The 26,273-nt window shown below is 32.8% G+C and overlaps 3 protein-coding genes and 1 long non-coding RNA gene across 4 annotated transcripts; 2 read left to right on the top strand and 2 right to left on the bottom strand.

Moving 5' to 3' along the window:
- The first annotated feature begins 8,109 nt into the window (after positions 1 to 8,109).
- LOC101244576 (xylulose kinase 2) lies at positions 8,110 to 12,755 on the top strand. The gene is made up of 11 exons (XM_004237997.5): positions 8,110 to 8,544; positions 8,781 to 9,438; positions 9,646 to 9,734; positions 9,890 to 9,954; positions 10,574 to 10,629; positions 11,155 to 11,275; positions 11,360 to 11,434; positions 11,509 to 11,562; positions 11,690 to 11,784; positions 11,910 to 12,084; positions 12,252 to 12,755. The coding sequence occupies exons 1-11, from the start codon at positions 8,486 to 8,488 to the stop codon at positions 12,482 to 12,484; spliced, it is 1,680 nt and encodes a 559-aa protein (XP_004238045.1). The 5' UTR covers positions 8,110 to 8,485; the 3' UTR covers positions 12,485 to 12,755.
- Positions 12,756 to 13,173: 418 nt separating this feature from the next.
- LOC101245156 (xylulose kinase 2-like) lies at positions 13,174 to 18,955 on the top strand. The gene is made up of 11 exons (XM_004237999.4): positions 13,174 to 13,464; positions 13,685 to 14,339; positions 14,446 to 14,534; positions 16,267 to 16,331; positions 16,564 to 16,619; positions 16,978 to 17,098; positions 17,185 to 17,259; positions 17,334 to 17,387; positions 17,489 to 17,583; positions 17,681 to 17,855; positions 18,079 to 18,955. Exons 1-11 carry the CDS (start codon positions 13,406 to 13,408, stop codon positions 18,306 to 18,308), a joined length of 1,674 nt encoding a protein of 557 aa, XP_004238047.2. The 5' UTR covers positions 13,174 to 13,405; the 3' UTR covers positions 18,309 to 18,955.
- LOC112941386 (uncharacterized) lies at positions 17,252 to 17,818 on the bottom strand. Its single transcript, XR_003246634.2, has 2 exons — positions 17,679 to 17,818; positions 17,252 to 17,611 (listed from the first exon to the last, which is right to left on the bottom strand). It is a non-coding gene; the product is annotated as an uncharacterized lncRNA (long non-coding RNA).
- A 66-nt stretch (positions 18,956 to 19,021) lies between the features above and the next one.
- Positions 19,022 to 21,952, bottom strand: LOC101244864 (tubulin alpha chain). Its single transcript, NM_001347592.1, is given in 4 exon segments — positions 19,022 to 19,827; positions 19,918 to 20,288; positions 20,377 to 20,611; positions 21,649 to 21,952. Coding segments are annotated over 4 exon segments (1,353 nt in total). The 5' UTR covers positions 21,742 to 21,952; the 3' UTR covers positions 19,022 to 19,173.
- Positions 21,953 to 26,273: the final 4,321 nt, after the last annotated feature.

Genomic DNA, 26,273 nt, shown 5'->3' with positions numbered 1-26,273 from the left:
AATCTTTTTTGAGTCAATTTTTGTGAACTTGAAAATGTTTGAAGATGGAGTTTTTAAAATCTTATAATGAATTTTATGATCAAATATACATATATATTAAATTTACTCTTTAAATCTATTACTAAACGCTAATTAACTTCCTTGATATACTTGCTTCTCCCTATTTAGTTAATAATTATCTCAAGTTGTTCTCATGCCTGTGTGTATTTTAATTTATTTTATCTTATTTTTCCTTTTTCACCGCACTTATATAATTCTTAAAGATCAAGTGATTCTTCACTCATCCAAATCTTCATAAAATGTTTGCGTAAAAAGCTACCACTATATCGATGTAGATAAACTAAATTAATTATTTAATTACAGTATTATACTTTTGTTCGGAATTATTTGTCATGTTACGCTTATCGAAAGTTAATTTAAATAATTTTTAAAGATAAATTGAATCATATCAATTTGATATTTTAAACAAAAAAATTATATATTCTAAAACTATATGAAAACATTGTATATTCTATTAATATTTTTCATATTAATATGATAAAAAAATATATTTTAAAATATTAATCAAAATAATTATAGTTTTATTCTAAAAATAAAAATAATAACAAACAATACCAGATGAAATGAGTATATATTAATTCCCATACGTTTGTTGTTACTCTTTTTTTACTTTTTTAGTTACCCTTTCTGGATTTTCCAACTTCCAAAAAGTGAAAAAGGTTGTAATCCTTTCTTAAATAACAACTCTATATATGACAAGTCAATATGGGACTTTTGATGAATTTTAGTGCTAGTCTCTATCTTAATTATATATCTCAAGCAGCATTTTCTATAGTACCTATTCATAAAAGTTTCTCTCAAGTTTGAAAATAAAATTGTTATTTTTTTCTAAAAAAATGTAATTTAAAATTAGAAGAGAGTTTTGAAAAATGTTTTCTTTCGTTTTTGAAGGGAAATTATTTTCCTTAATTTTGAGAAGAAAAATTAAAAAACACTTTTCAGAAAATGTTTTATTCATACCAAACAGACTTTATATATACAACTATAATCATTTAAAATTTGAATTTTATTGTCGTCTATAACAACCTCTAGAACAAAGTCGTCTTTAGTACTTCCTCCGTTCAGTATTGTTTGTCATAATTTCTATTTTTAGAGTCAAACTATAAAAACTTTGACTAACATTTTAAGATATACTTTTTCATCATATTAATATGCAAAAAATTGTAATTTATAGTACTTTTCATATAGTTTTAGAATATTTATTTTTTTGTTTAAAATATCAAAATAATTTGATTTGATTTACCTTTAAAAATTAGTTAAATTGACTTTTAATAAGTGTAACATGACAAATAATTTCGGACGGAGGGAATAGTTGTGTCCCCAACTTGTAGTCTCTGGCATTTGCGTTAAATAATGCTTACTTTCAGAAGCATTTCTTTTCAATACCATTTAGAGAATTACTATATTTATTAAAACGTGTTTTCAAAATTAAATTACGAAAAAAGACAAATATTATTGCACTTCTATCATTAAGATTATTTTATAAAAAGAAATTATTTTATATATCTATTATAATTTTTTTACTTAAAAATTTATTTTTATTAAACTAACATGTATATATCCAAATTGTTAATTAATATAAAGAAATAAATAAAATTTTAATCTAATATCAACATAATAATTTACATTTAATAAAACTATCAAGCAAAAATATTTTTAAAATATTCTAGAAATTAAATAGCCACATATAAAAATCACCACCAAAAAAAAAAAAAAGAAATATATTGAGCATATATGTATATATGTCAAAGATAGTTTGGTCTTGAAAAAATAATTTTTTGTTAGTCAATTTTTTTTATGCAGCAGTAAAAAAAATTGCTTCTGCCACTAATAAAAATAATTTTACTGATTAATTCAACATCTTAATTTTGTCAAAAAGTGGTTTTATCTCAAAATAACTATTTTTGGCCTCTTAACAACCATGTCAAACAGTAACAAAATATCTCCCTCAGTTTTGGTTTAGAGAGGGAAGCAGGGAGTATAATTACAAATAGAATAAAAACCTGAATCTGTAAGAGATTTTAACCATCATATATTATAGGTCTAATTAGTAGTCCACCATATATAAAGTAATTAAGATGTAATGAGGAAGAATTTCAAAAAATTACTGCTATCGTAATGAGAGAAGTATTAAAAGTATCCTTAAATTTGACACAAATTAATTATTAGTTTTATTCATAAATTATTAACAATCTTAAAAAATATCTCTCTGCTTCACTAATTGAACTTAAATACATCTAGCCACGTGTGTGAAGTTATGCCTCTAATTAAATTTTTGCCATGTTTAGAATACTGTTGTCAACACTTGTCTCAATTTTTTATAAGAATCTCACACTCCTAAAAGAATTTAATAAGTCACGTAGCAAATCGGGGTGTATTTAAATTCACCTAGTCAAATAAAGAAATATTTTAAAAACTGTCAATAGTTTTCAAGAATAAAACTTATAACACTTACATCAAATTTAGAGATGTTTTCAAATCGAGTAATTGTGAACAAACTAATTTTAAATGCTAATATGTGATTGTAAAGAAATTGGCAATGGTGATGTTGCCATCGAAAGAAACAACAGCATACGGGCAATGACCCATGCCCATGAGAATACATTTTAAGTACTAGTCAAAGCATATATACTTATTGAAAAAAAAAATAGATGTAAATGGAGTAACCATTTGTAAACTTGAAGAGACAAAGACAAAAATGCTTAAATAAATTGACTTCATGATAAGTGATAGGTAAGGGTCACGGGTTCTTGAGCCCCCCAACACCCCCACTCTCCACTATTTCAATGCACGCCTTTCATGACCAATGGAATCCGCTTAATTTTATTTAGATATTTGGATTACGATTTGTTTTGATTGAATATTCAAGTACATGATAAAAAAAAAATTATTGGATATTTTCATGTACGATTTCAAAGAGATTTTAAGTTTGTTGTATATTTTCAGATGTTCATTACGTGGATTAGTTATCTACATAATTAAAATATGTTATGAACTTTAAAATGTATGCATTGCTAGCTTCAATAAGTCATTGAATCTCACGTTTGTTTCAATTTTTGTTAATGCATGTGTATAATAAAAGTAACTAACATATTTTTAAGCGATTATGTAATTGAGAAGCCACATCTTTTATCCATTAATCTTCTTTCGCTTGGTTATAGAACTAAAGTAATTCGTGCTTGTTAAGGTATAATTGGTTGATATGTGACATAACTCACACCCTTTTAAGACTCATTGTCTTCATGATCTCAATCCCTTAGCCCCAATCCCACTATCCCTATCCCCGTCTTTCATAATACTTGTCTTGGTTATATATAAATATTTTAAAAATAATATTTATTTACTTACGCATCAAAAAGAAAAAAAATGAGAGAAATATTAAGTAATCTATAAGTACACACCCTATGAGAATAAAGAAGTGTGCACTAGTCATTAATTATTTGCACAAGTGCAAATATCTTCTTGTCTCTCAGATATTTTTTCAGAAAAGATCCCCTACTTTTCTGGATAAATTCTGCCCAAGTCTTTGAAGATACTAATTAAGAAGAACAAGATTATTTTGTGGTTTAACCACTAACTTATTGGTAAACATTAGTACTAGTAAAACACACAAAACTCACAAAAGACTTGTCAAAGGTATTATGGGTAGGCTGTCTTGTTCACGCTTTTAGAACAAGGACAAAATCAAGGATATTTTCACACTTTGGCCGAGTAAAAATATCTTGAATTCATGATCTGAGCAGTTTTGATTCGTGTTGTGTAAGATTCATTAAAAGGAATTGCACCTTTGAGTCTTTACTCAAGTTTCTTCATTCTCGATGTTACAACTCTATGTGATGCTCCCTCTGTTCCTTTTTTACTTATTCAATTTTGACTTTTTACTTGTTCCTCTTTTACGTGTCATTTTTAATAAATCAAAGAAATACAATATTTTTTTACCTATTATGTCGTGAATTTATTTAGAGAGTTAATGTTTTTTAAAAAGGTAGAACTTCATTAATGAGTGAATTAATTTTGAATAGTAAACTCACCATGTAATTTATTATTTTCTTAATAGGTCTGTCAAGTAAAAAATTGATAAATAAATGGAGACGAAAGAAGTATCTTACTAAGGTGGAGAAATCGAAATTCTATTTAATTCATTGCATATTTTTCTAGAAAGAATAATGACTTGCGGTTTAGGAGTGTTTTTCAACACTTTTGGCTTTGTATTAAAAATTCTAAGCTCCTATAAGTGTTTAAAACCGCTTGTTATATCATGTTTAAGATTGTTAGAGGGTATATTTTAATTTAGTTAGTCAAATAAAAAAATATTTTTAAAATTACTAGTAATTGAGAGATAAAATTAAGCTCAAAAGTATTTTCAATACTTCTTTCATTAAAAAAGATGTTATCACCTTCCCAAATAAAAAAAATATTTGCTAAAGTGAAATTGAAACTTAGAAAAAATTGGTGATTTGAATTTTAAATGTTAGGACTAAAAATAAGTAGGTGTAATGCCGAAGCTAGCAAAGCAAATCTCGAAAGATCAATGAATAAGTAGACAAACGAGAAATACACCAAAAGAGACAGATTTAACCTGATTCGGTCAATCAACCTACGTCCACAAAGGAGATGAGCAATTCACTATAAATATGATAGTACAAAATACAAAGGGAAATAACCCCAACCAATTCACTTAGAATACATGAAAAGTTCACGCAAGTAATAACGTATCAAGCTTGTGATCCACAATTCTCTCCATTAAACAAAACTCTCGAAAGACTACATTGTGAATGCTGATCAAATTAGAAGGAACATGTCTCTATTTATTGTCTTAAACCTTTACCTACAAGAAAAGAACTAGTCCTTCTAAAAAAAATTCTAAAAAAAAATACTTAATTATGATAAAAAAAAATCAGCCCAAATAAACCCTAACATTAAATTCAAGCCAACAAGCTTCTTTTAATTTATATGATCGTTGCATGATTGCATCACTAGAGCTTAATTTTTTTTGAAGAAAAAAACACCTCAGCATGATCTTTGCAGCCAATTTAGACTTTAGAGTTCACATATAAGTTGTTAAAAGTAAAAGTCCAATTCAGAAGCCCTTCAATAATCGAAGCTTGTTTGCTTTAACTTTCGACTATTTAGTATCTCTAGGTACTAAAAGGTTATTTTGTTTATAAATAAGTCATTCCGAGATTATAATTTAAATTAAAATTTTATGATTATAATTAAAATTATCTTCCATATATTTTATAATAGATATATCTTATGATTATGATAAAAAAAAAAAATTGATCCTCATTATAATTAGTACAATTCTAAGTTTTATACTTTTTGGACAATTAGCCAATATAATCCCTTATATAATCTAGAACAATGAGAACACTTAAAAAAATCATAATTATAATAATACAAGTTTGAATTCATCGTCCCGTCTTATACGTTGTTCCATTTAGTTTGATTATTTTCGATATTTTTATCATAAGTTTTTGTTTTTACATTAATTTCAAACTATTTTCTAAGAAATAATTTTCTTATTTTAAGGTCTTCCAGAAACATCTTCTCTATTATTGTTGTTATTCTGATTGTCTAAAACCTCCCTCGTTCGTTTCTATTCCCGTTGAGGACCACTATATATTACAATAATTGACGATGGGTCGTTGGAAGTGAGAATAAAACATATATAAATGTGTTCACATTTTAGCAAAATAGGTACAAGACAATTTGGCTATAAAATTCCAAAGTCTTTAGTTATATGTCAAAGATGATGAAGTTAAACTCACACGAGATGCCGCATAATAACGACTATTTGTGTACTTACTTTGATTCTACTACATCTTCAACATTATTATACTCTATGTCTCTATCTTTGGTACATAAAAAATAATAAAAGGGCTTAAAAAATAAAAAAAATACAACTTCTTTTTTCTAGAAATTGATGTTTCTGCTCAACAAATTCCCTTTTGTATTTGAAAAAGCAATCCTCTTTAACAAAAAAAATTATTCTAGTTGTTACCCTATTTTCCACTTCCTTCTGGAAAATTTGTGCTTATCGCTAAAGAATATTTCAGTCAATTGCAATATCAATTTAATATCAAGGGTTTTACGTTGTATAGTTGTTCGCCAAAATATTAATAACATTCAAATGCATGTCTCTTTACGTTAACTTATATATTTTATATATAACTTGTGTATATATTTTTTTATATTTGACTATTTTTTTAATATTTAATTGACAATTATGATTATTTTCGATGGACGATAAGTTATTAATTGGGTTTTTTAGCTTGCTAGCCTCGAGATAACAGTAGTGGGCTTGTTATTTCCATTCCAATATCTCATCTCTTTTTTCAAACATATTGATAAAAAGTTCAATTCATTCTTTAACACTCATTTCATGTCTAGGTGAGACATATTTCATGTCTAGGTGAGACATTAGCGTGTGAATGATTTAATTTGGGGGTCATTTTTAATATCAGGTAAAATAGGTTTTACTTTAATGCCATGTAAAATTAGATTTTGAATCTAAATCATAGTGCAAAAGCAAACTCAAAAAAAGGGGAACTGTTTAAGACTTATAAGGAGACCATTCATTTCATTAACCATTGATGCGAGACTTTTTTATTCTTTAATAATCTTATTGAGGAATAACATAATCTGTATAATCCTATGATGAATATGGTTACTATATTTTAAAGTCGTGTAAAAAATGATAAACGTAACATGCGACTATGATGTACATTAGATTCTATAATATTTCAAGGATGATTTCTTTGGAGTGTAAAATTGGAAGGGGGAAAAAAAATTATTCCAAATAATCAATTTATTATATGGACCATCCAAATAAATTTCCTTTTGTCATTGAAAAGGAAGCCTCTATAAAAGAAATATTCCAATTGTCAGCCCATCAAATACTATCTTTTTTCTCTTTCCTTCTTGATAATTTGATCTACTGCTTGTCGATGAAGAATATTTCATTGTGGACACATATGTATACCGAATGGGTCTATTTGTATATTTCGATATATAAATAGATGAAAAAATTTGAAATTTGTACTGCAAATTACAAATAAAAGAAACTATGGCTACAATATTCAATTTAAATTAATAAATTTTTATTATGTTATACAATTTTCCCTCGATATATGCCAGTCGTCTATATAGTTAAACTTGGGCCTATGTTGGACGTACGTTTGATGGGTTTAGGATTTCGGGTCTTTAGTTGTTCTTAAGTGATTGGATTGGGCCTCATATGACAGTAATGTCCAAATATTTCTGGTTATGAACTACCAATTTTTCATCTTGAAAAACAAGGAGATGAGTTGGGTTAAATGGGTGGGTATTTGGGTATACTAATTAAAATAGGAAAACATTTTAGGGCAAATGACAGAAATCACATTTTTTTTAAGGTAAAATTATCATTTTTCCCTTATAAGTTTATAATTATAAATATCTGTTAAACTGATACAATAATATAAGCGATGATACATTAATCTGATGCGCGGGATACATTAAACATTAAGTAAAATACATTACATTTTATACATGATACACTAATATAATGTACATTTTATATATGATACACTAATTTGATGTACATTTTATACATGATACACTAATCTGATGGGCAAGATACATTAATTTGATGCGCGAGATATATTAATTTGATGCGCGAGATACATTAATCTGATGCGTGAAAATCAGAGATTTTAGGAATTTATAAAACTAATAGGGAATAATGGTAATAAGAGAACTTAAACGTGAGATTTCTGTCATTTATCTAAAATTTTAAATGAAAAAAATATATATCCATGTAGGTATGCCACATAAGCACCACATATGCTATTTAAAGTGAGGACATGAAACTTAACGATTCAAGGACAAATATGAACCTAAAGATAGATAAGAGGGCAAACCTTTTTCTAAGAGTGAATCGAATTGTTAATAACCAAAAATATGGTTGTTACAAAGTGCATGGCAAGAGTGTTAACTCTAAAAAATCACCCTGTATCAATACATATCTTTTGCATAATATATAATGTGATCATATACTATTTATTTGTTATGAAAATTTCAAACATAATGTGTGATTTACTAAAATTAGGTATATCTATTTTATATTTCATGGGTCAGTAGCTATAATATAGGGGATCCCTTATAATGTGTCACAATATTTGCTTTCCATTAATATTTTATGTCTATAATTATCCTATCTTTTCGTAAATCCCGTATATCAACTGATAATTACGTGTGTCAATTATCATAGATTATATCTTTTTATTTGATTATATAATTTCAATAATGTTTCCTAGTTAAACTTAAATCCAAAGATTAATTCTCCTATAAAACGAACACTATAATCCTTTTTTTTTTTTCACCTCGTACTATAAATCCCAAATTTCTTCATTGGATTTGGATATCTTTTTTTTTTGTTCTAATGGCGGATTCATCACTCCCACAAGATGCTCTTTTTCTTGGCTTTGACAGTTCTACTCAGTAAGTATATAATTCTTCATCGATTACGTTTTCTTATGATTTATTTTGCAGAATGTTTGATTGTCAGATCAATTCGTAATGGGTTCGATCAATTTGGTTAATACTCAAAGGTTTTGTTAATTTTCCTGTAATGGGTTAGATTTAGGTTTATTATGAACTGGGTATTTGGGATTTCATGAAAAATTATTAAATTGGGATATGTATTGAAAAAAAATGTTTTTTTTTTGGATTATCAGATCACTGAAGGCTACTGTGCTTGATGCCAATCTGAATATTGTGGCTGCTGAACTGATAAATTTTGATTCAGAGTTATCCCATTACAAAACTGAAGGGGGTGTTTATCGTGACGCATTAGTAAATGGGAGAATTGTCTCACCCACATTGATGTGGGTAGAGGCATTTGAATTGATTCTTCAGAGACTTGAAAAATCATCAAAATTCGATTTTGGGAAGATTGCGGCTGTTTCAGGTAGTGGACAGCAGCATGGTAGTGTGTTTTGGAAGAAAGAGAGTGCAGCGATATTGTCGTCCTTAGATGCTAAGAGATCGTTGTTAGAGCAGCTAAATGATGCTTTTTCGACTAAAGAATCTCCGATATGGATGGACAACAGCACAACAGAACAATGCAAGGCGATAGAGAAGGCTGTTGGAGGGGCAATGGAGTTGTCTAGACTTACTGGTTCTCGCGCATACGAGAGATTTACTGGTCCGCAGATCCGGAGATTGTTTGAGACACAACCGGAGGTTTATAATAATACTGAGAGGATCTCCCTTGTTAGCTCCTTCATGGCATCTTTGCTTATTGGGGGCTATGCCAGCATTGATCACACGGATGGTGCAGGGATGAATTTGATGGACATTAAGCAAAGAGCGTGGTCCGAAATCATTTTGAAGGTATTCTGGTTTGTAATAAGAACGGAAGGCCATTCGCACCCAAAGCAACAATCATAACTAGACCTATTTATGTTTTTATTAGCAATTCTTGGTTAATGTTATAATGTGTTGGTGAAGAAACTAATGCTAATCTATTCTTCTTTGTTAGGTTTTGGTTGAATCTTAAACATGTTGGTTGGTTAATTTGTGCTTTACTCGGTTCTACAGGCCACAGCTCCTGGTTTGGAGGAAAAACTTGGAAAATTAGCTCCGGCACATGCTGTTGCTGGATCTATTGCTGCCTATTTTGTGGAGAGGTAGATCATTATATGTTTTCCTTGATTCTAACTCAGTTTCATCAGAAGAAATTTAAAGCTTTCTTTTTTACATTTCGTTCTGACCAATGTTAGTATAGATACTTCTCCTTATATTTGCTATCTGTGTGTTAAATCTTCCATAAACCTCTTTTCAGGTATCACTTCAACAAAGACTGTTTGATCATTCAATGGTCTGGAGACAATCCCAACAGCTTGGCAGGTGAGAGGATTTTGCTGAAAATTCTGTGTGTATTTTCTGTTAAATACTTCTCTCGCTTGCTATGTGATCACTGTTTTGAGATGTTCACCTGTATAGTTTACTGCAAATAATGTGCACTCTCAGATGGTTTTGATTTCCATACTGTATATGTCAAACTTATGAAGGCCTAATTCAATTATATTCTGTTCCCAATTCAACATCCCAACTTTTCTCCATCAAAGTTGATGGGGATGGAGCTGAGTATCGAGTTACTAGACTCTCGAGTATGGACATAGAAGTAGATTTCTCTGATGTATCAGAATTAAGTTCTGGGCCATCAGCTAGTTTTTGGACTTTATATGTTGTTCAATTATCTTAGAGCTTATGGTATAATCTTGGAAACATACACTCACGTGTTTGATTTGTGATAAATTGATAATCCTTGAGACTTAACTTTGCATGTGAGGAGGTCCCAAAATGTTGTCGCCTTTATCTGTTTTAGAAGTAAATCTTTCTTTTTTTGTATTTGTGATTTCGCCTTTCTGCATTTGTACAGTACTGCTTTTCATGTATATCAACCTAGAAGTTGTATTAGCTCATAGTTTACTATATCCTGATAACTTGGCTTTCTGACATGTAGGGTTGACTTTAAATACTCCAGGGGATCTGGCGATTAGCCTTGGCACTAGTGATACAGTAAGTTTGATTTTTTTCTCATTTGTTTTGGTTGTTATAAATACCATATTATCACCCTTTTTAATGGTATAATAGTTCAACTTTTGATAGTTTCTTATGCAAGTAGAAGTAAGTTGGGTTTTTCCCACTTGATTGGGTTGTTTTGGATGAGCTTATAGCTTTTGACTTATAAGTCAAAAACCATAAGTTAGGAGTTCTAAGTATTATAATATTGGCTCTTTTTGGTTCTATATGATATAATAGTTCAACTTTTGATAATTGTCATGCAAATAGACCAAAGAAAATAAAGCTATTTACTAATTGGAAATCTCTATGAAAGGCATGAAGAGCTAAACAATGCTGGCGATGGTACTTATCATACTGTCTTCTAGCTAAAGGACTAAAATCTTTGCCTATGTATTTAGTGCTTCTGTCACAGCACCCTGGACTTACTGCTTATCTCTTTCATTATCACAAACATTCTTTAGAAACAGTGTTGTACATATTATTGGTATGGAGGTCAAGTGATGCTCTTTCTTTTTAAAGGTTTTCGGAATAACAAAGGATCATAATCCAAGCATGGAAGGGCATGTTTTCCCTAATCCCGTCGATACTGAAAGCTACATGGTAATGTTGTGCTATAAAAATGGATCACTGGCTCGTGAAGGTAACATATTGATTTCAGCAGATATAGAAAAGGATTAGTACCTAAAGTCAATTCTATTTAATATGAACCATATCCTTGTGGCAGATATACGCAACCATTATGCTGAAAAGTCTTGGGACGTTTTTAACAAATATTTGCAGCAAACTCCTCCTCTAAATGGTTAGTGAAAGTGTAAAACTGTACATATATTCTATGTCTTCTGGGATTTAAAATGATTCTGATATCTGCTGCAGGTGGTAGATTAGGATTTTACTATAAGGATTTTGAGATACTGCCACCCCTCCCAGGTAAGCTCACTAGTTTGTTAGCATTTGACTTAAAAAGATTGATCTTTATCTGTGAGTGTGTATCTTGCTACTTAGTTTCATCAGAACAATTATGCTGGTAATTCTAAGTAATAACTGGTTCATGCAGTTGGTTTCCACCGCTATATCCTTGAGAACTTCACTGGAGATTCTCTTGATGGAATAAAAGAGCAGGAAGTGGGAGAGTTTGATCCCCCTTCCGAGGTTAGAGTTAGATAATTGCTCATGTTTAGATACTTGCCTGTTTTGTTGCATGTTGTGTGCATAGATATCAAGTGGGCGATCAAGCAGAAAGAACTTACATTTATGAATCATAAATTTATCTGCAGGTTCGAGCCATCGTAGAGGGACAACTTCTTTCCAAGAGAGCTCATGCTGAAAGATTTGGAATGCCTTCTCCTCCAAAGCGAATAATTGCCACTGGAGGTGCTTCTGCTAACAATTCCATTCTAAGCTTGATAGCTTCCATCTTTGGATGTGATGTTTACACAGTTCAACAGTCAGGTTAGTTAATCTCTCGATTGTTTCCTTTCACCTAAATACCTCATCAGTCTACTGCCTATCCAGTAGGTCGCTATCCCTAACTAAGAAAAACTACTTGTACGACAACCTAATCAAGAATGACAAGGATGGATTGTCATCGTCTCTTAAATCTTGTTTCCTACTTGCAGACTCGGCTTCCCTAGGTGCTGCTTTGAGGGCTGCTCATGGTTGGTTATGCAACAAGAAGGGCAGTTTTGTGCCGATCTCATCCATGTACATGGACAAGATGGAGAAGACATCACTCAACTGCAAGCTCGCAGCAACAGCAGGAGACCAGAAGCTTGTCGCCAAGTATGCTACGTTGATGAAGAAGAGAACTGAAATTGAGAATCGCCTCATTGAAAAGCTGGGGCGTTTGTGATCTTGAGATTATTCTATGCACAGCCAGCTCCAAATAATTTGAGAGTAGCAAAGATGTCAGATCATTTGTCTCTTTATATATCCTTGAGCCTGATGAGAACTCTTGTTAAATTCTTTCTTCTTCTTTTTCAGTTAGAATAATCTTATACTCTCTGTAAACAGATCCAACAACCCTATCAGATGATTGAATATTTGAATTCATGATGATTTGCGCCTTAAGTTTTAGTGGTGATGCCATATGATATATATAAATGAATAAGAGATTAGTAAGATAGCCAGTGTAAATATAATTAGTTTGCACAACTTGAGAGAAGAACATAACTTTTTTTATGCATGATTTGCTCTCTAACAAGTTCTCAAATGCAACATGTCTTTGCTCAAGTGGTGTTCTTGTTTTGCCAAGCTCCGAAAATCTACTTATTTTCACTAAGCGTTTTTTTTTTTTTTTTAAGGATAATTTGTGTTTGACTAATCAATATGAAAAATGCTTTTAAATTGCATCCATTATTCGAATATACTTTCCCCCTACAAACTTGGCGAAATACTTCAATTCTAAATATGCATTTTGGCCAAAGTAAAACCTAACCAAACAGGCTCATGAAATATTGGAAGTGCAACAATAGAAGAACAAAAAAGAAAAAGACGTGTCCTTAAAGTATTTATCTTTAATTTCCTAATTAAAATTAAAATATCCGATATGACAATAAAAATCGATTTTATTTTAATCATGGATAGGTTCCCCACTTGATTAAATTTTATTTTTGAAAGTTAATAATCAGATGGACAAATGATTTACCTTTTAAAATAGATTCATTCTCTTGAAATATTAAAATCTTTCTTGTGATTATCTTGTTAAAAATCTTATCTTTAGCCTTTCAAGTTTCAACCAAGTTGCTTAAATTTTTTCATAAAGTTTTCTTATATGGAGGATTGCTCCCTTCCTCAGGACTCATTGTTCCTAGGTTTTGATTGTTCCACTCAGTAAGTTCATCCATATAATTTTTAATTGAAGATTAGATAGCACAGTTGATCAAAAATTTTCTTTTTCATTTTTTTTTTCAACTTGAAGCAATATGCTTAACCCCTTTTGCTTGCTTCTGCTTGTTCTTGAACTGGCTACTCCTGCAAAGTGTTCAAGAATCAAGTAAATTTAAAAATTGGATCTTTAACTGAACAACTTTTTTGGGTCTTGATTTCTTAGGTCACTGAAGGCAACTGTGTTAGATGCTTATCTTAACATAATTATATCAGAACTTGTGAACTATGATTCTGAGTTGCCTCACTACAATACCAAAGGTGGAGTCTTTAGAGACCAATTTGTTAATGGTAGAATTGTATCACCAACATTGATGTGGGTGGAAGCATTAGACCTAATTCTCCACAGACTTGAAATGTCAAATTTGAACTTTGGAAAAATTGCTGCTGTTTCTGGTAGTGCTCAGCAACATGGTAGTGTTTATTGGAAGAATGGGAGTTTTGGAATACTATCATCATTGGATCCTAAAAAACCACTTGTGGATCAGTTACTTGATGCTTTTTCAATAGAAAAATCGCCCATATGGATGGACTGCAGCACAACAGAACAATGCAAAGCTATTGAGATAGCTGTAGGTGGTGGTTTGGAGCTGGCCAAACTTACTGGTTCTCGTGCACATGAAAGATATGTCGGTCCTCAAATTCGAAAGATTTTTGAAACACAGCCTGAAATTTATCAGAATACAGAGAGGGTATCCTTAGTTAGTTCTTTTATGGCGTCTTTACTAATTGGGGACTATGCTTGCATTGATCAAACTGATGGAGCAGGAATGAATCTCATGGACATTGAGCACAGAACTTGGTCCAAGATAGCTCTGGAGGTTGTTTCTTGTGCTTGAAATCTAGTGTAATCATATTTATGTAGTTAAATTTTAGTAGCTTACGTAAATGTTGCTGTTGATTGTGTCAAAATTGTGTTTGTTCTAGGCTACTGCACCTAGTTTAGAGGAGAAACTTGGGAAGTTAGCTCCTGCTTATGCTGTTGCTGGTTCTATTGCTTCCTATTATGTTGAGAGGTTAGTGAAAATTGACATGCTCTTTACAAAATTTTGTTAGTTTCCCATTCTAGTCTTTGCTTCTGTTCATCATCTTTTATTTTCTATGAAGCTATCTCGTTTCTTCACAAAAGTAATGTTTCGTTCAGTATGAGTATTCCACCCTTCATTTTAGCTAAATAGCATCCCATCGACCACAAAGGTAGAGTTAAGGTCTGCGTACACCCCCACCATCCCCAGACCCCACTTGTGGGATGATACTATTTTATGGTTGTTGCAGCATCCTATCAAAGTTAAGCTGCTACCAATGGTAACCACACTAATATATGTTAGGATCGGAAATAAGCAGGTGTAAACGCGGAAACTAGCAATGCAAACATCGAAAGACCACGAGTAAGAAGACAGCGAGAAATATACCAAAAGACACAAAGATTTAACGTGGTTCGGTCAATCGACCTACGTCCACAAAGGAGATGAGCAATCCACTATAAATATGAGAGTACAAAATAAAGAGGGAAACAACCTCAACCAATTCACTCGTAATACATGGGAGGTTCACACAAGTGATAACATATCAAGCTTGTGACCCACAAATTCTCCCTCTAACCAAACTCTCAAAGCCTTTAAGACTACATTCTGAATGCTGATTAAGTTAGAAGGAACATGCCTCTATTTATAGAGTCCTAAACCTTTTCCTACAAGAAAAGGATTAGTCAATTCAAAACCTTTTCCTACAAGGAAAATCAATTTATGGTAAGAAATTTAGGACAAAATAAAACCCAACAAATCTCCCCATGGCCTGAATTTCTGACAAAATAAATTTGTCCACCTTTTTCGCTTAATCTTCAACAATTTGCTTCTCCTCTCCATAATCTCCTTTGCAAAATTTATGTCTCAACACAGAGAACCCCTTTTCTCCAACAAAATCTTCATTACTGTCAATAAAGTTACTGCTAGAACTACACCGCCAAGATGAACACATCTTTCTTACCTGATTCAGTCATCGATTATCGAACCACTGAACCTGACTCCGTCATTGAATCTGGCTCTGATACCACTTGTTAGGACCGAAAATAAGCAGGTGTAAACGCGGAAGCTAGCAAAGCAAACCTCGAAAGACCATGAGTAAGAAGACAACGAGAAATATACCAAAAGACACAAAGATTTAACGTGGTTCGGTCAATCGACCTACGTCCACAAAGGAGATGAGCAATCCACTATAAATATGAGAGTACAAAATACAGAGGGAAACAACTTAACCAATTCACTCGGAATACATGGGAGGTTCACACAAGTGATAACGTATCAAGCTTGTAACCCACAAATTCTCCCTCTAACCAAACTCTCAAAGCCTTTAAGACTACATTGTGAATGCTGATTAAGTTAGAAGGAACATGCCTCTATTTATAGAGTCCTAAACGTTTTTCTACAAGAAAAGGATTAGTCAATTCAAAACCTTTTCCTACAAGGAAAACCTATTTATGGTAAGAAATTTAGGGCAAAATAAAACCCAACAATATATGTCATCTGGAGTATCACTGTGAATATTTTCGGCCTTCAAATTCGGAGGCACTTGCTGGATGAACCAACAATACAAAGTCAGAGAAATTTTGTTTTTTTCAAGTCTAATCGAAAAACATATCTGCATATAATGCCCTGACGATAACGAATATTGTATCATCTATGATGCATTTGCTCATTATGATGCCAATTTCTACTTCATTCTTCTGTTAGTTTGTGTTTCCACTGATAGGTACCACTTCAACAAAAATTGTGTTGTCGTTCAATGGTCTGGAGACAACCCCAACAGCTTAGCAGGTGAATTCCTTGTTTTTTCCGGTTTTTCACGATGAACAAGAACTTAAATTATTCTTTCTTTGCAAATGATGTTTTATCTACTTAAGCAGCTATTGTTTCTGCCACTAGAGATTCTAGTGTGTAGATGACTCATTTTATTTGCACAGACATGGTAGCAGATGTTGAACACCATCAACAAGAAGCCAATTTTCATCCATCGGCATACTACTAACTGAACCTTTGGATCCTGTAGGGTTGAACCTTAACACTTGTGGAGATCTGGCAATCAGTCTTGGCACAAGTGATACTGTAAGAGACTAAAAGCTTGCTGTCTTGCATACACACTTCCATTGCCTCTTTTCTAAGAAAAATAGCCTTGCACTTATAACATGCTAAACACCACTAAAACCAATATTGTTGTGAAATTGGTGTACTTACCCCATAGATATATATATTTAATTGAAAGTGACAAGAGACTTTAGTTTCAATGAGATGCATAGAGACATCTTATATGCAGAAGAGCCAATTTTCTTTTTCCTTTTGCCCCTCTTCTTCTCTTGTACTGTGCCGAAGGTTGAACAATATTTTAGAGAAGAAAAAATCAAGAATCTTGTCGTTATCTGTGCTCTTAATAACATAATTTATATGTAATCATGCTGTTATCCAGGTCTTCGGGATTACCACTGACCATAAACCTAGCTTAGATGGCCATGTATTTCCTAATCCAGTAGATACCAAAAGCTTCATGGTAATGTTGGTCTACAAGAATGGGTCTTTGACTCGTGAAGGTACTCTGCTTGTATCTGATTTCCAAACTTAAAGTATGTCTGAAATTGGAGCACATCTCATTGGCAAGTGCTTGAAACCCTCGTAGATATACGTGATCGTTATGCAGATGGATCTTGGGAGGTTTTCAATATGTTTTTACAGCAAACACCACCTTTGAATGGTTAGTGAAATTTAATTCAGATTTCGTAAACTTTAGTTTCTTTATAAACATTGTACACTTGTCACTTGCAAAAGGTGGAAAGATTGGCTTTTATTACAAAGAGCATGAAATACTTCCTCCTCTTCCAGGTCAGTGCACTCCTAAAAAACAGCTAAACCGAAATAGACCAGTTGATTAATTTTCTATATCATGCGAAAATTATGATAAAACTCACAAGCTTGGTCTCCAGTTGGTTTCCACCGCTACGTTCTTGATAATTTCACAGGTGACTCCATGGATGGAGTAATAGAACATGAAGTAGAAGAGTTTGATCCGCCTTCAGAGGTAAGTGGCCTTCTATTGAAGAAGTTATCTGAATAATGAAAAGACTTAATTAACATATAGAGACACAAACACAAATGGAGGTGACTGGTACTTACAGGTTCGAGCGATAATTGAGGGGCAGTTACTCTCCATGCGAGCTCATGCCGAGAGACTTGGAATGCCTTCTCCACCAAAAAAGATTATTGCAACTGGAGGAGCATCTGCAAATGATCATATCCTGACAATTATTGCTTCTATTTTTGGGTGCAACGTCTATACTGTTCAAAAACCAGGTAAATAAACTCGTTCATATTGGTCTGCTGACAGTTCTCTTGAGCATACTCTTACATTGTGCTATACTGTCGGAAAGTCACTCTCTTTGTTGATAAAAACTGGAATATAATAACTATTACTTGAATGATCACATGAGAAAAAACCCTCTACTGTTAAAAGTGAGGGGATTTGGCCATATTCTTGTAAGAAGATTTTCAAGATGTTGATGAAGAATTGCAACAGATTCAGCTTCCCTCGGTGCTGCCTTGAGAGCCGCTCATGGTTGGTTGTGCAACCAGAAGGGAAAATTTGTACCCATCTCTGATATGTATATAAGGAAATTGGAGGAGACATCCCTAAGTTGCAAGCTTGCGGTGCCTGCTGCAGATCAAGACCTTGTTGACAAGTATACATTGTTGATGAAGAAGAGATTGGAAATTGAAAGTCGTCTTATCCAAAGATTGGGACGTTAGTAAATTTCCACTCAGGTCATGTACTCATACACGTTTAACATGTTTATAGTATAGGACTTCAGAGTTACCATAGTTTTTTTTTAAAAAAACCGAGAAAAGGTCATATTTACCCTCTTACTTTGAGAAATGGCTTATATATACTCTTTGTTTGAGTTTTCACATTTAAATCCATGTTCCCTCATAACATCTTTATATGTGTTGTATTCTTGCTAGCAAGAGTTGAATAGGTCACTGTATTCAGGATGCATCCATGTTCCGTCATAACTTCTGTCGCATCTGGTGGACAGTTAGACTCCTCAGGCCAAGGTAGCATCTTTTCCCTCCCTACACAAATTCGACAGAAACTTAAAGCTGCAGCCTATAAGCCTCATATGACATGTTGAACTATTGTGGTTCGTGATCAATGCTGAGCAGTTTATAAGCTCTTCTAAACATGCAACTGCTGTGCCTATAGCTGGGATAAATGTCAGCCCAAGTGAAGAATCCAAGACCCATTTGGGGATCATTAATACATCTAGCATCTAGTTTAGCCTTGACTAACTGTGTTTAGAGCCTTTTCCATACCAGACCAATTTTATTTTCCAGCAAATGAGTTGAGAATTCTCCGGCTGCAAGTCCTGCAATATTTTGTTGTGTTTCAATCTGAATATCGGCATCTACTGAACCTCAAAAGGAAGTAATGGAGAAAAAAAGAAAACGCAACGCAGTTTTCATCAAACAAGCACGTTTAACTTTTCATAGCAGATGAATTCATGTCAGCAAACAAGACACCATTAAAATACAAAATAGCAGTGATGTATCTAAGTGCAGCATTTGAAAAACACCCAAAGGAAAATACAATCCAACAAACAAAGCCATCCCGTGTTTAGTACTCCTCGTGATCATCATCCTCTCCTTCTTCCAATTCAGCACCAACCTCCTCGTAATCCTTCTCCAAAGCAGCTAAATCTTCACGTGCTTCACTGAACTCGCCTTCTTCCATACCCTCACCAACATACCAGTGGACAAAAGCACGCTTTGCATACATGAGATCGAACTTGTGGTCAATGCGTGAGAAGACCTCAGCAACACTGGTTGAGTTGGAAATCATACATACAGCCCTTTGCACCTTGGCAAGATCACCTCCAGGAACAACAGTTGGTGGCTGATAGTTGATACCACACTTGAATCCAGTAGGGCACCAGTCAACAAATTGGATGGTGCGCTTAGTCTTGATGGTAGCCACAGCAGCATTCACATCCTTTGGCACAACATCACCACGGAACATAAGGCAGCAAGCCATATACTTGCCGTGGCGAGGATCACACTTGACCATCATGGAAGATGGCTCAAAAGCACTGTTGGTGATCTCTGCAACTGACAGCTGCTCATGGTAGGCTTTCTCAGCTGAAATGACAGGAGCATAGGATGAAAGCATAAAATGAATTCTGGGGTAGGGAACAAGGTTGGTCTGAAATTCATTGACATCAACATTCAGGGCTCCATCAAACCTCAAAGAAGCAGTAAGTGAAGAGATAACCTGCATAGGTAGCACAAACATTAATACCTCAAACAACAGAAACTTCCGCAGTCAAACGTATTGTATATGATGTAATGTACCAAACAATACCTGTGAAATAAGACGGTTAAGATTGGTGTATGTGGGACGCTCAATGTCCAATGAGCGCCTGCAGATGTCATAGATAGCCTCATTGTCAAGAAGAATTGCAACATCAGTGTGCTCAAGAAGGGAGTGGGTTGACAGGACACTGTTGTAAGGTTCCACCACAGAGGTTGAGACCTGTGGTGATGGATAAATGGTGAAACCAAGTTTTGATTTCTTTCCATAGTCCACAGAGAGACGCTCCAGCAGAAGTGACCCAAGACCAGAACCAGTTCCACCACCTACAGCATTGAAAACCAGGAAACCTTGAAGACCAGTACAGTTATCAGCAAGCTTCCTGATACGATCCAAGCAGAGATCAACTATCTCCTTCCCAACTGTAAACAATACAAAAAGACAAATATAAGAACTTGATCAAACTGAACAAATCCAAATAGAGTTCTGCAATAAGGTACAAATATTAACTTGTATAATGTCCACGGGCAAAGTTGTTGGCTGCATCTTCTTTGCCACTGATGAGCTGCTCAGGGTGAAAGAGCTGCCTGTATGTTCCTGTCCTGACTTCGTCAATGACAGTAGGCTCAAGATCCACAAAGACAGCACGGGGAACATGCTTTCCAGCTCCAGTTTCACTGAAGAAGGTGTTGAAGGCATCATCACCTCCTCCAACTGTCTTGTCGCCTGGCATCTGGCCATCAGGCTTTTGGGAGAAATAACAAGATCATCAGCAATGCCTCTAAAACAGGTTCTTAGCAACAGATACAATTCTAATGGATAACATGTTTTTCATATATCCAAATAATTTGAGTAATGTCATAGAATCTCACAAAAGAACCTAACTATTGGATACATTAGCTAATAAAATTTCAAAGTATAATAACTACCATTCATTCACAATAAATCATACATGTATTATTCAGTTCTGCGCCCATCTCTATGGTACACTAGTTTTAATATAGCATTGAAGATGATCCATCTAATGTAGACATATACACACAAAAATTTCTATACATCTATACTATGGACATCCATCCGATCTAATGGACATGAAATGAATCTATCGAAAAAATTCGACTTTCAAATCATTTTCACATCATATTATCCAAACAGATCCATGTAAAAACTTTCACATTTGAACAGATTCAATCAAATATTGATGTTACTCAAACAGATATATGCATCAATATATCTATCAAAAAGAGTGGATTCAAATGTTTGTGACGTCAATCAAATGTTATTTTTTACTACTCAAACAGATTTATGCATCAATATATCTATCAAAAAGAGTGGATTCAAATGTTTGTGACGTCTATCAAATGTTATTTTTTACTACTCAAACGATGTGCATTCAAATCATTTTGATATCACCATCATTCACACAGATCTATATCATTACATCTGCATTTTTGAAAAGAGATTTATCATAAAGCAAATTGATCTACCTAAATATATGTGGATCAAATGTTCTTTCAAAATCAACGGGACTCAAAACAAATAATTCAAACAGATCTATACAAGAACGCTTCGCATTTGAAGAGATCAATGCACAACATTATATATCATTCAAACAGATTGAAGAAACACATAGATCTATGTATAAAATACAAATTCAAATAAATTTTAAATCAAAGGAACGTAAATTCAGAGATTCAAACAGATCTACACAAAAATTCAAATATACAAAAACAATTAGAAATTTAAGTTTGAAAAGATAAAGAAATGGTGAAAAATACAAACCTGAATGCCATGCTCAAGGCAGTAAAGTTCCCAGCATGCATTTCCGACCTGAATACCGGCCTGACCAATGTGGATCGATATGCATTCTCTCATTTTCGCTGCTTTTTTTATTTAGAAATCTTCAAATTTCAAATTCAAAACGAAAGGACGTTTATCAAGACGCCTCTTCCGAAGATTTTCAGATCTGATACATTCTCTGTGCTGAGAAGCCCTTTTTATACCGTGAACAACTCCCAAGAAATAAAATCTTGCGGTTGAGAACCACGGTTAGTTTAAACTTAACCGTAGTTATGATTGGTTGCCAGCTAACACACCAATTATTGGATCATATTTATCACCATCCTCCAATCTAGATTAACCATAGTTAACTCCGGCCGGTTAGTGTTAACTTTAATTAAGCATAAAAAAAATAATTATCTTTTCTTTATTTATATTGTAAGTGAAGTAATTTAAATAAGTGATAATACAAGTAAACCAAGGGAGTAATTACAAAGAAAATACAATTGTGGAAATATGACGTAACATATTTTTAATTTATTGAGAATATGATTCTATAAAGAAAGGTTATGAAAATCGTGAATTAGAATATTAGTAAATAATTAATCATTGTTTAATTCTTGGAGAGATAGATTTTTCGCGAGTCTATACCTGTTTCACATTCATACTAATTATCGTTGAGCTTTTGTTATTTCTTATTATGTCATGTGTTTTGGTTATTATATTATTGTTATCATTATTATTTTCTGAATGAATACGCTAAATTTTCCATGTTAATTGTTATGTATTTATATAATTCATTTTACTTTGATATATGTTACTCATCTTAAGAATTTTTGAAAATAATTTCTCTATTTCTATATAACAAAAAGTAAGAGTAAGATCTACGAACTCGATGAAAAGGGTAAAAATGTCAAAGAAGAAAAAGTAATGGACAGTGGTGCTTCGTTTTCACGTTTTGTACATTGCTGTCGGTTAGCAAGTGGAAGCACATGCTGCTATGTTAAAACGGCAGGTCACCTTTCTGACAAATGGGACCATTTAAACTTCACAAGGAATTTTGCATTGTTAAAATTGAGTCCCTTAACTTTAAATGATGGCAAAATGGATCCTCAAGGTTCTACATTCAACTCAATTTAGTCCCCTTACCAAATTTTATATTTTTCCAAATTTGACTTTTCAAATGTAAAATTTTTCTCCGAGACATTTTTCAAATTATATATTCCATGATTTTATATAGTTGAATAATTTATGTGAAATTGTATAAATTCAGAAGTATGCAATCTTCTCAATTATTTCTTATGTTGGGGTTTTCCTTTTTTTTTTTCTTTCTTTAACAGTAATTTCTAGAAAATCTTTCAACTTTTATATAAGAACTCACAATTACAAGTTTATTTTTCGCAAACAATTACAAGATGAATTTCGTAGGATTTTTTTGCTTTTTTAAATGAAACAATAATGTAATGTTTTAGATAAATGGGACGGCAATATATTGGGCTTAGACCTTGAATTGCAAGTTGAAGGCCCATTTAAATTTACAGTAACATAGTCCAAAGTCCAAACATATAACCTCAAATATCCCTTTTCTTTGAAAAATTGCAATCCATGGGAAATATTTAGTACTCCTCGTTGGACATGACACATTCATTAAAAAAAATATTTAAAGACGCAAATTAAAAGCCACTTTTCACTATTACTCTTTTAATTATTTTTCTAAAAAATGTTAACGACCTCATTTTATCTATTTTTTAAAAAAAAGATTATACAAGAAAAAAAAAACACAAAACAATTGTCTTGAACTTAGAAAAATTCACTCACTTCAAACTATGAATAAATAGATTAAGGAACTCTAAGCATGTAAATTGTTATGAAATTTTAAATTCAACCGGTGGAACTTGGTGATCTATGTGATTTCGGTAAAAATCTATAATTTTTATGAGAACTTTCACATATAACCACTCAAAAATAGCTTAATTACTCTCCATAGCTACGGTTTGATAATTTTCACTTCGTAGCTACATGTTATAGGAAGGACAGAGTAGAGCGAGAGAGGAAAGAGAGAGAGAGAGAGGGGTGAATTATATATGTATATCGATTAGATAATTGTAATTATACATATGTATTTGTATATATGATAAGCGAAATTAGGAGGGGGAGGAAAGAGGCGAGCGACATTGAGAGAGGGAGGAAAAAGGCAAGCAAGATGGGGAGAGATTCGAGAGAGAGACGGTAGAGAGTGGAGAAAGGTGAACTGTATATGTATATTTGTTAAATAATTGTATATGTATACATTCTGGCGGATTATACATATACAAACATGACTAATTATACAAAACTCAAAGTCAGACCACGTAAGTTACGTAGAATTTTAGATGCAAGGGTAATTATAACAAACTACAGCTATGATGAGTAATTAAATAGTATAAATTTATTTAACCGCATAATTTTTCCATTTGTTTGTAAGTTACAGGCTCCTAAGAAATTGCTGGGCTCGGCCCATTTCACTGATGAATTTGCACAGTTTGTCGCTTCAAGCGAATGGTTTCGATTTTTGTCCTTTAAATGAGTTTGGTATTTAATTAATTTTTCCCTTCAAAATAAAATTTCTGTGAAGCAGAGCACAACTTCTTTAACGGTGACTTGAGGAACAAAACTTGTAAAATGCTAAAATGTATAAACGGTGAGGAACACAACTTGGTAAAATACTATAATGTATAAATATAAACTTAACAAATTATTTGTTTGGAAGTATCAATATTAAGTTCCAACACAAAGTAGGGATAAATATGAAAATAACATATTTCTATAATTCACAATTTTAACAAAGAGCTTAGTCAAACACCTACTAAAAATTCCAAAATGAAAAAAAAAAGTCATTTTTATGATCAAACATTTACCTACTAAATATTAGGTTTTTAATTTTATTTTTGATTTCTCACCACACAACAAAATTCACATTCACCAAGTCCAACATTGGTTGCTACCTAACAAAAGATAGACGATTATGTAACTGAATGCCTCAAATTCGAAATATCTAATTAAACATAAAAAGAAAATAGTTATCACTTCGGCACAATCAGTTACCAAGTTTTGTCTTGCTTGTAGTGATAGTAATGCTAAAACAAATTACGATGAAACAGAAAGGAGATTTCTACAAGCAAGAATTTCGGGGAACAAAAAGGTGGTCCTGGGTCAAACTGATATTGTTGAAAATGTGTATATGTATAACTACTCTCTCAGAGTTAACCAATATACAAACAGCTGTAACACTAGACACATCCCTTTCATCCTCTGGGTAAAAAAGTGAAAAAAACCATATACACTGTCAACTGATTATAGCAAAAAGAGCAGGACAAATTGTCATGTTACAGAAGCTGAATTCAGTAAGGATAGGTCTTTGTTACTTAACACAATGTCTCTACTTTTGAAGGCAATACTTACTGCCTCACAAACCAAACCATTAACTCAAAGTGTAATGAGTGAAGTTGCTCTCAAATACTTCTCTCCAATAGAGTTTGCTCTTTTCCTACTTTGGAAGGATGCAAGAAAAGGAAGAAACACAGAGATAAGACTGACAAAAATAAGAAAAAAAAATTGCTTCACAAGTAAAGAATGTGTACGCTCTACCTCCTCAGACCAAAGTGACCTTATCATACTGGATATGTTGTTTGTATCATCATTTTTTGATGACTAGTTGCTTTCAGCGGTATATCAGCATAAGCAAATGAAAAGTACAACAAGTTTTCTAAATTTGAGCTGGAAGATTCTTTTTTTTTTTGAAGTCTTTCCTTATCAGTTATTGTCATAGTGTTTTGTACCAGAAGGATGGAAGAACAAGCCCTCACCTGGTAATAAACGTATGAAAATGCAATCCGCGGAATGAGTAGAAGTTGTGAAGAAGAATTGAATTTGATACACAAAGTGAGATACGCAGCAACGCTAAGTGAAGCGTAACTACCAATCTCACTAGGGGTCAAGGAATATTTGGAAGCTAAATCACTCAACATGAGCAAAATCAGAAACTCATGAATGCACTACATCAACATCTACAAACAGATGTATCGTTCTCTGTAACAGGTAGTCCAACACTTACACTGGAACGTCGTCTATTTCAAACAAACAAAAAGCAAGTCTTTAATGGATCATAGGTCTTAGACATCGCAAAACTAATGACTTATAACAACAAATAACTATTGTAGTCCCACAAAGTGTGGTTTAGGAAAGATTTAGTGTATGCAGACTACCCCTACTTTAAAGATCGACTTTTTCTGTTAAACTCTCGGCTTGAGGAAAAAAGTTCAAAGCAGTCCATAAAAAGAAGCAACAGAAGTGAAAGTATACTCTTATTGAAGTATGGAGGAAGATGTTGTGAGTGGAAGTCCATGCATAGGTCAATATTACCTCATAAACACCAAATACATCAAGCTGAACTTACTTTCATAAAATTGGATTATGCATAAAAGGGAAATGAGGACATCCATATTTTTCTTTCACTGAATTACAAGTAAGGAAATAGTGAGTTCTAAACAGAACAGTACCATCAAACATGAAGGCAAAAAGGTGCACTACAAAGGAAACAGAATTATATGAATTAACAAACTTCACAAGTCACAACAACATCGTGATCT

This window comes from Solanum lycopersicum, chromosome 4 (assembly GCF_036512215.1).
Source record: "Solanum lycopersicum chromosome 4, SLM_r2.1".
Classification (NCBI taxonomy): Eukaryota; Viridiplantae; Streptophyta; class Magnoliopsida; order Solanales; family Solanaceae; genus Solanum; species Solanum lycopersicum.
The sequence above is the reverse complement of the archived record's forward strand: the minus strand, read 5'-3'. Positions and strand labels throughout refer to the sequence as shown.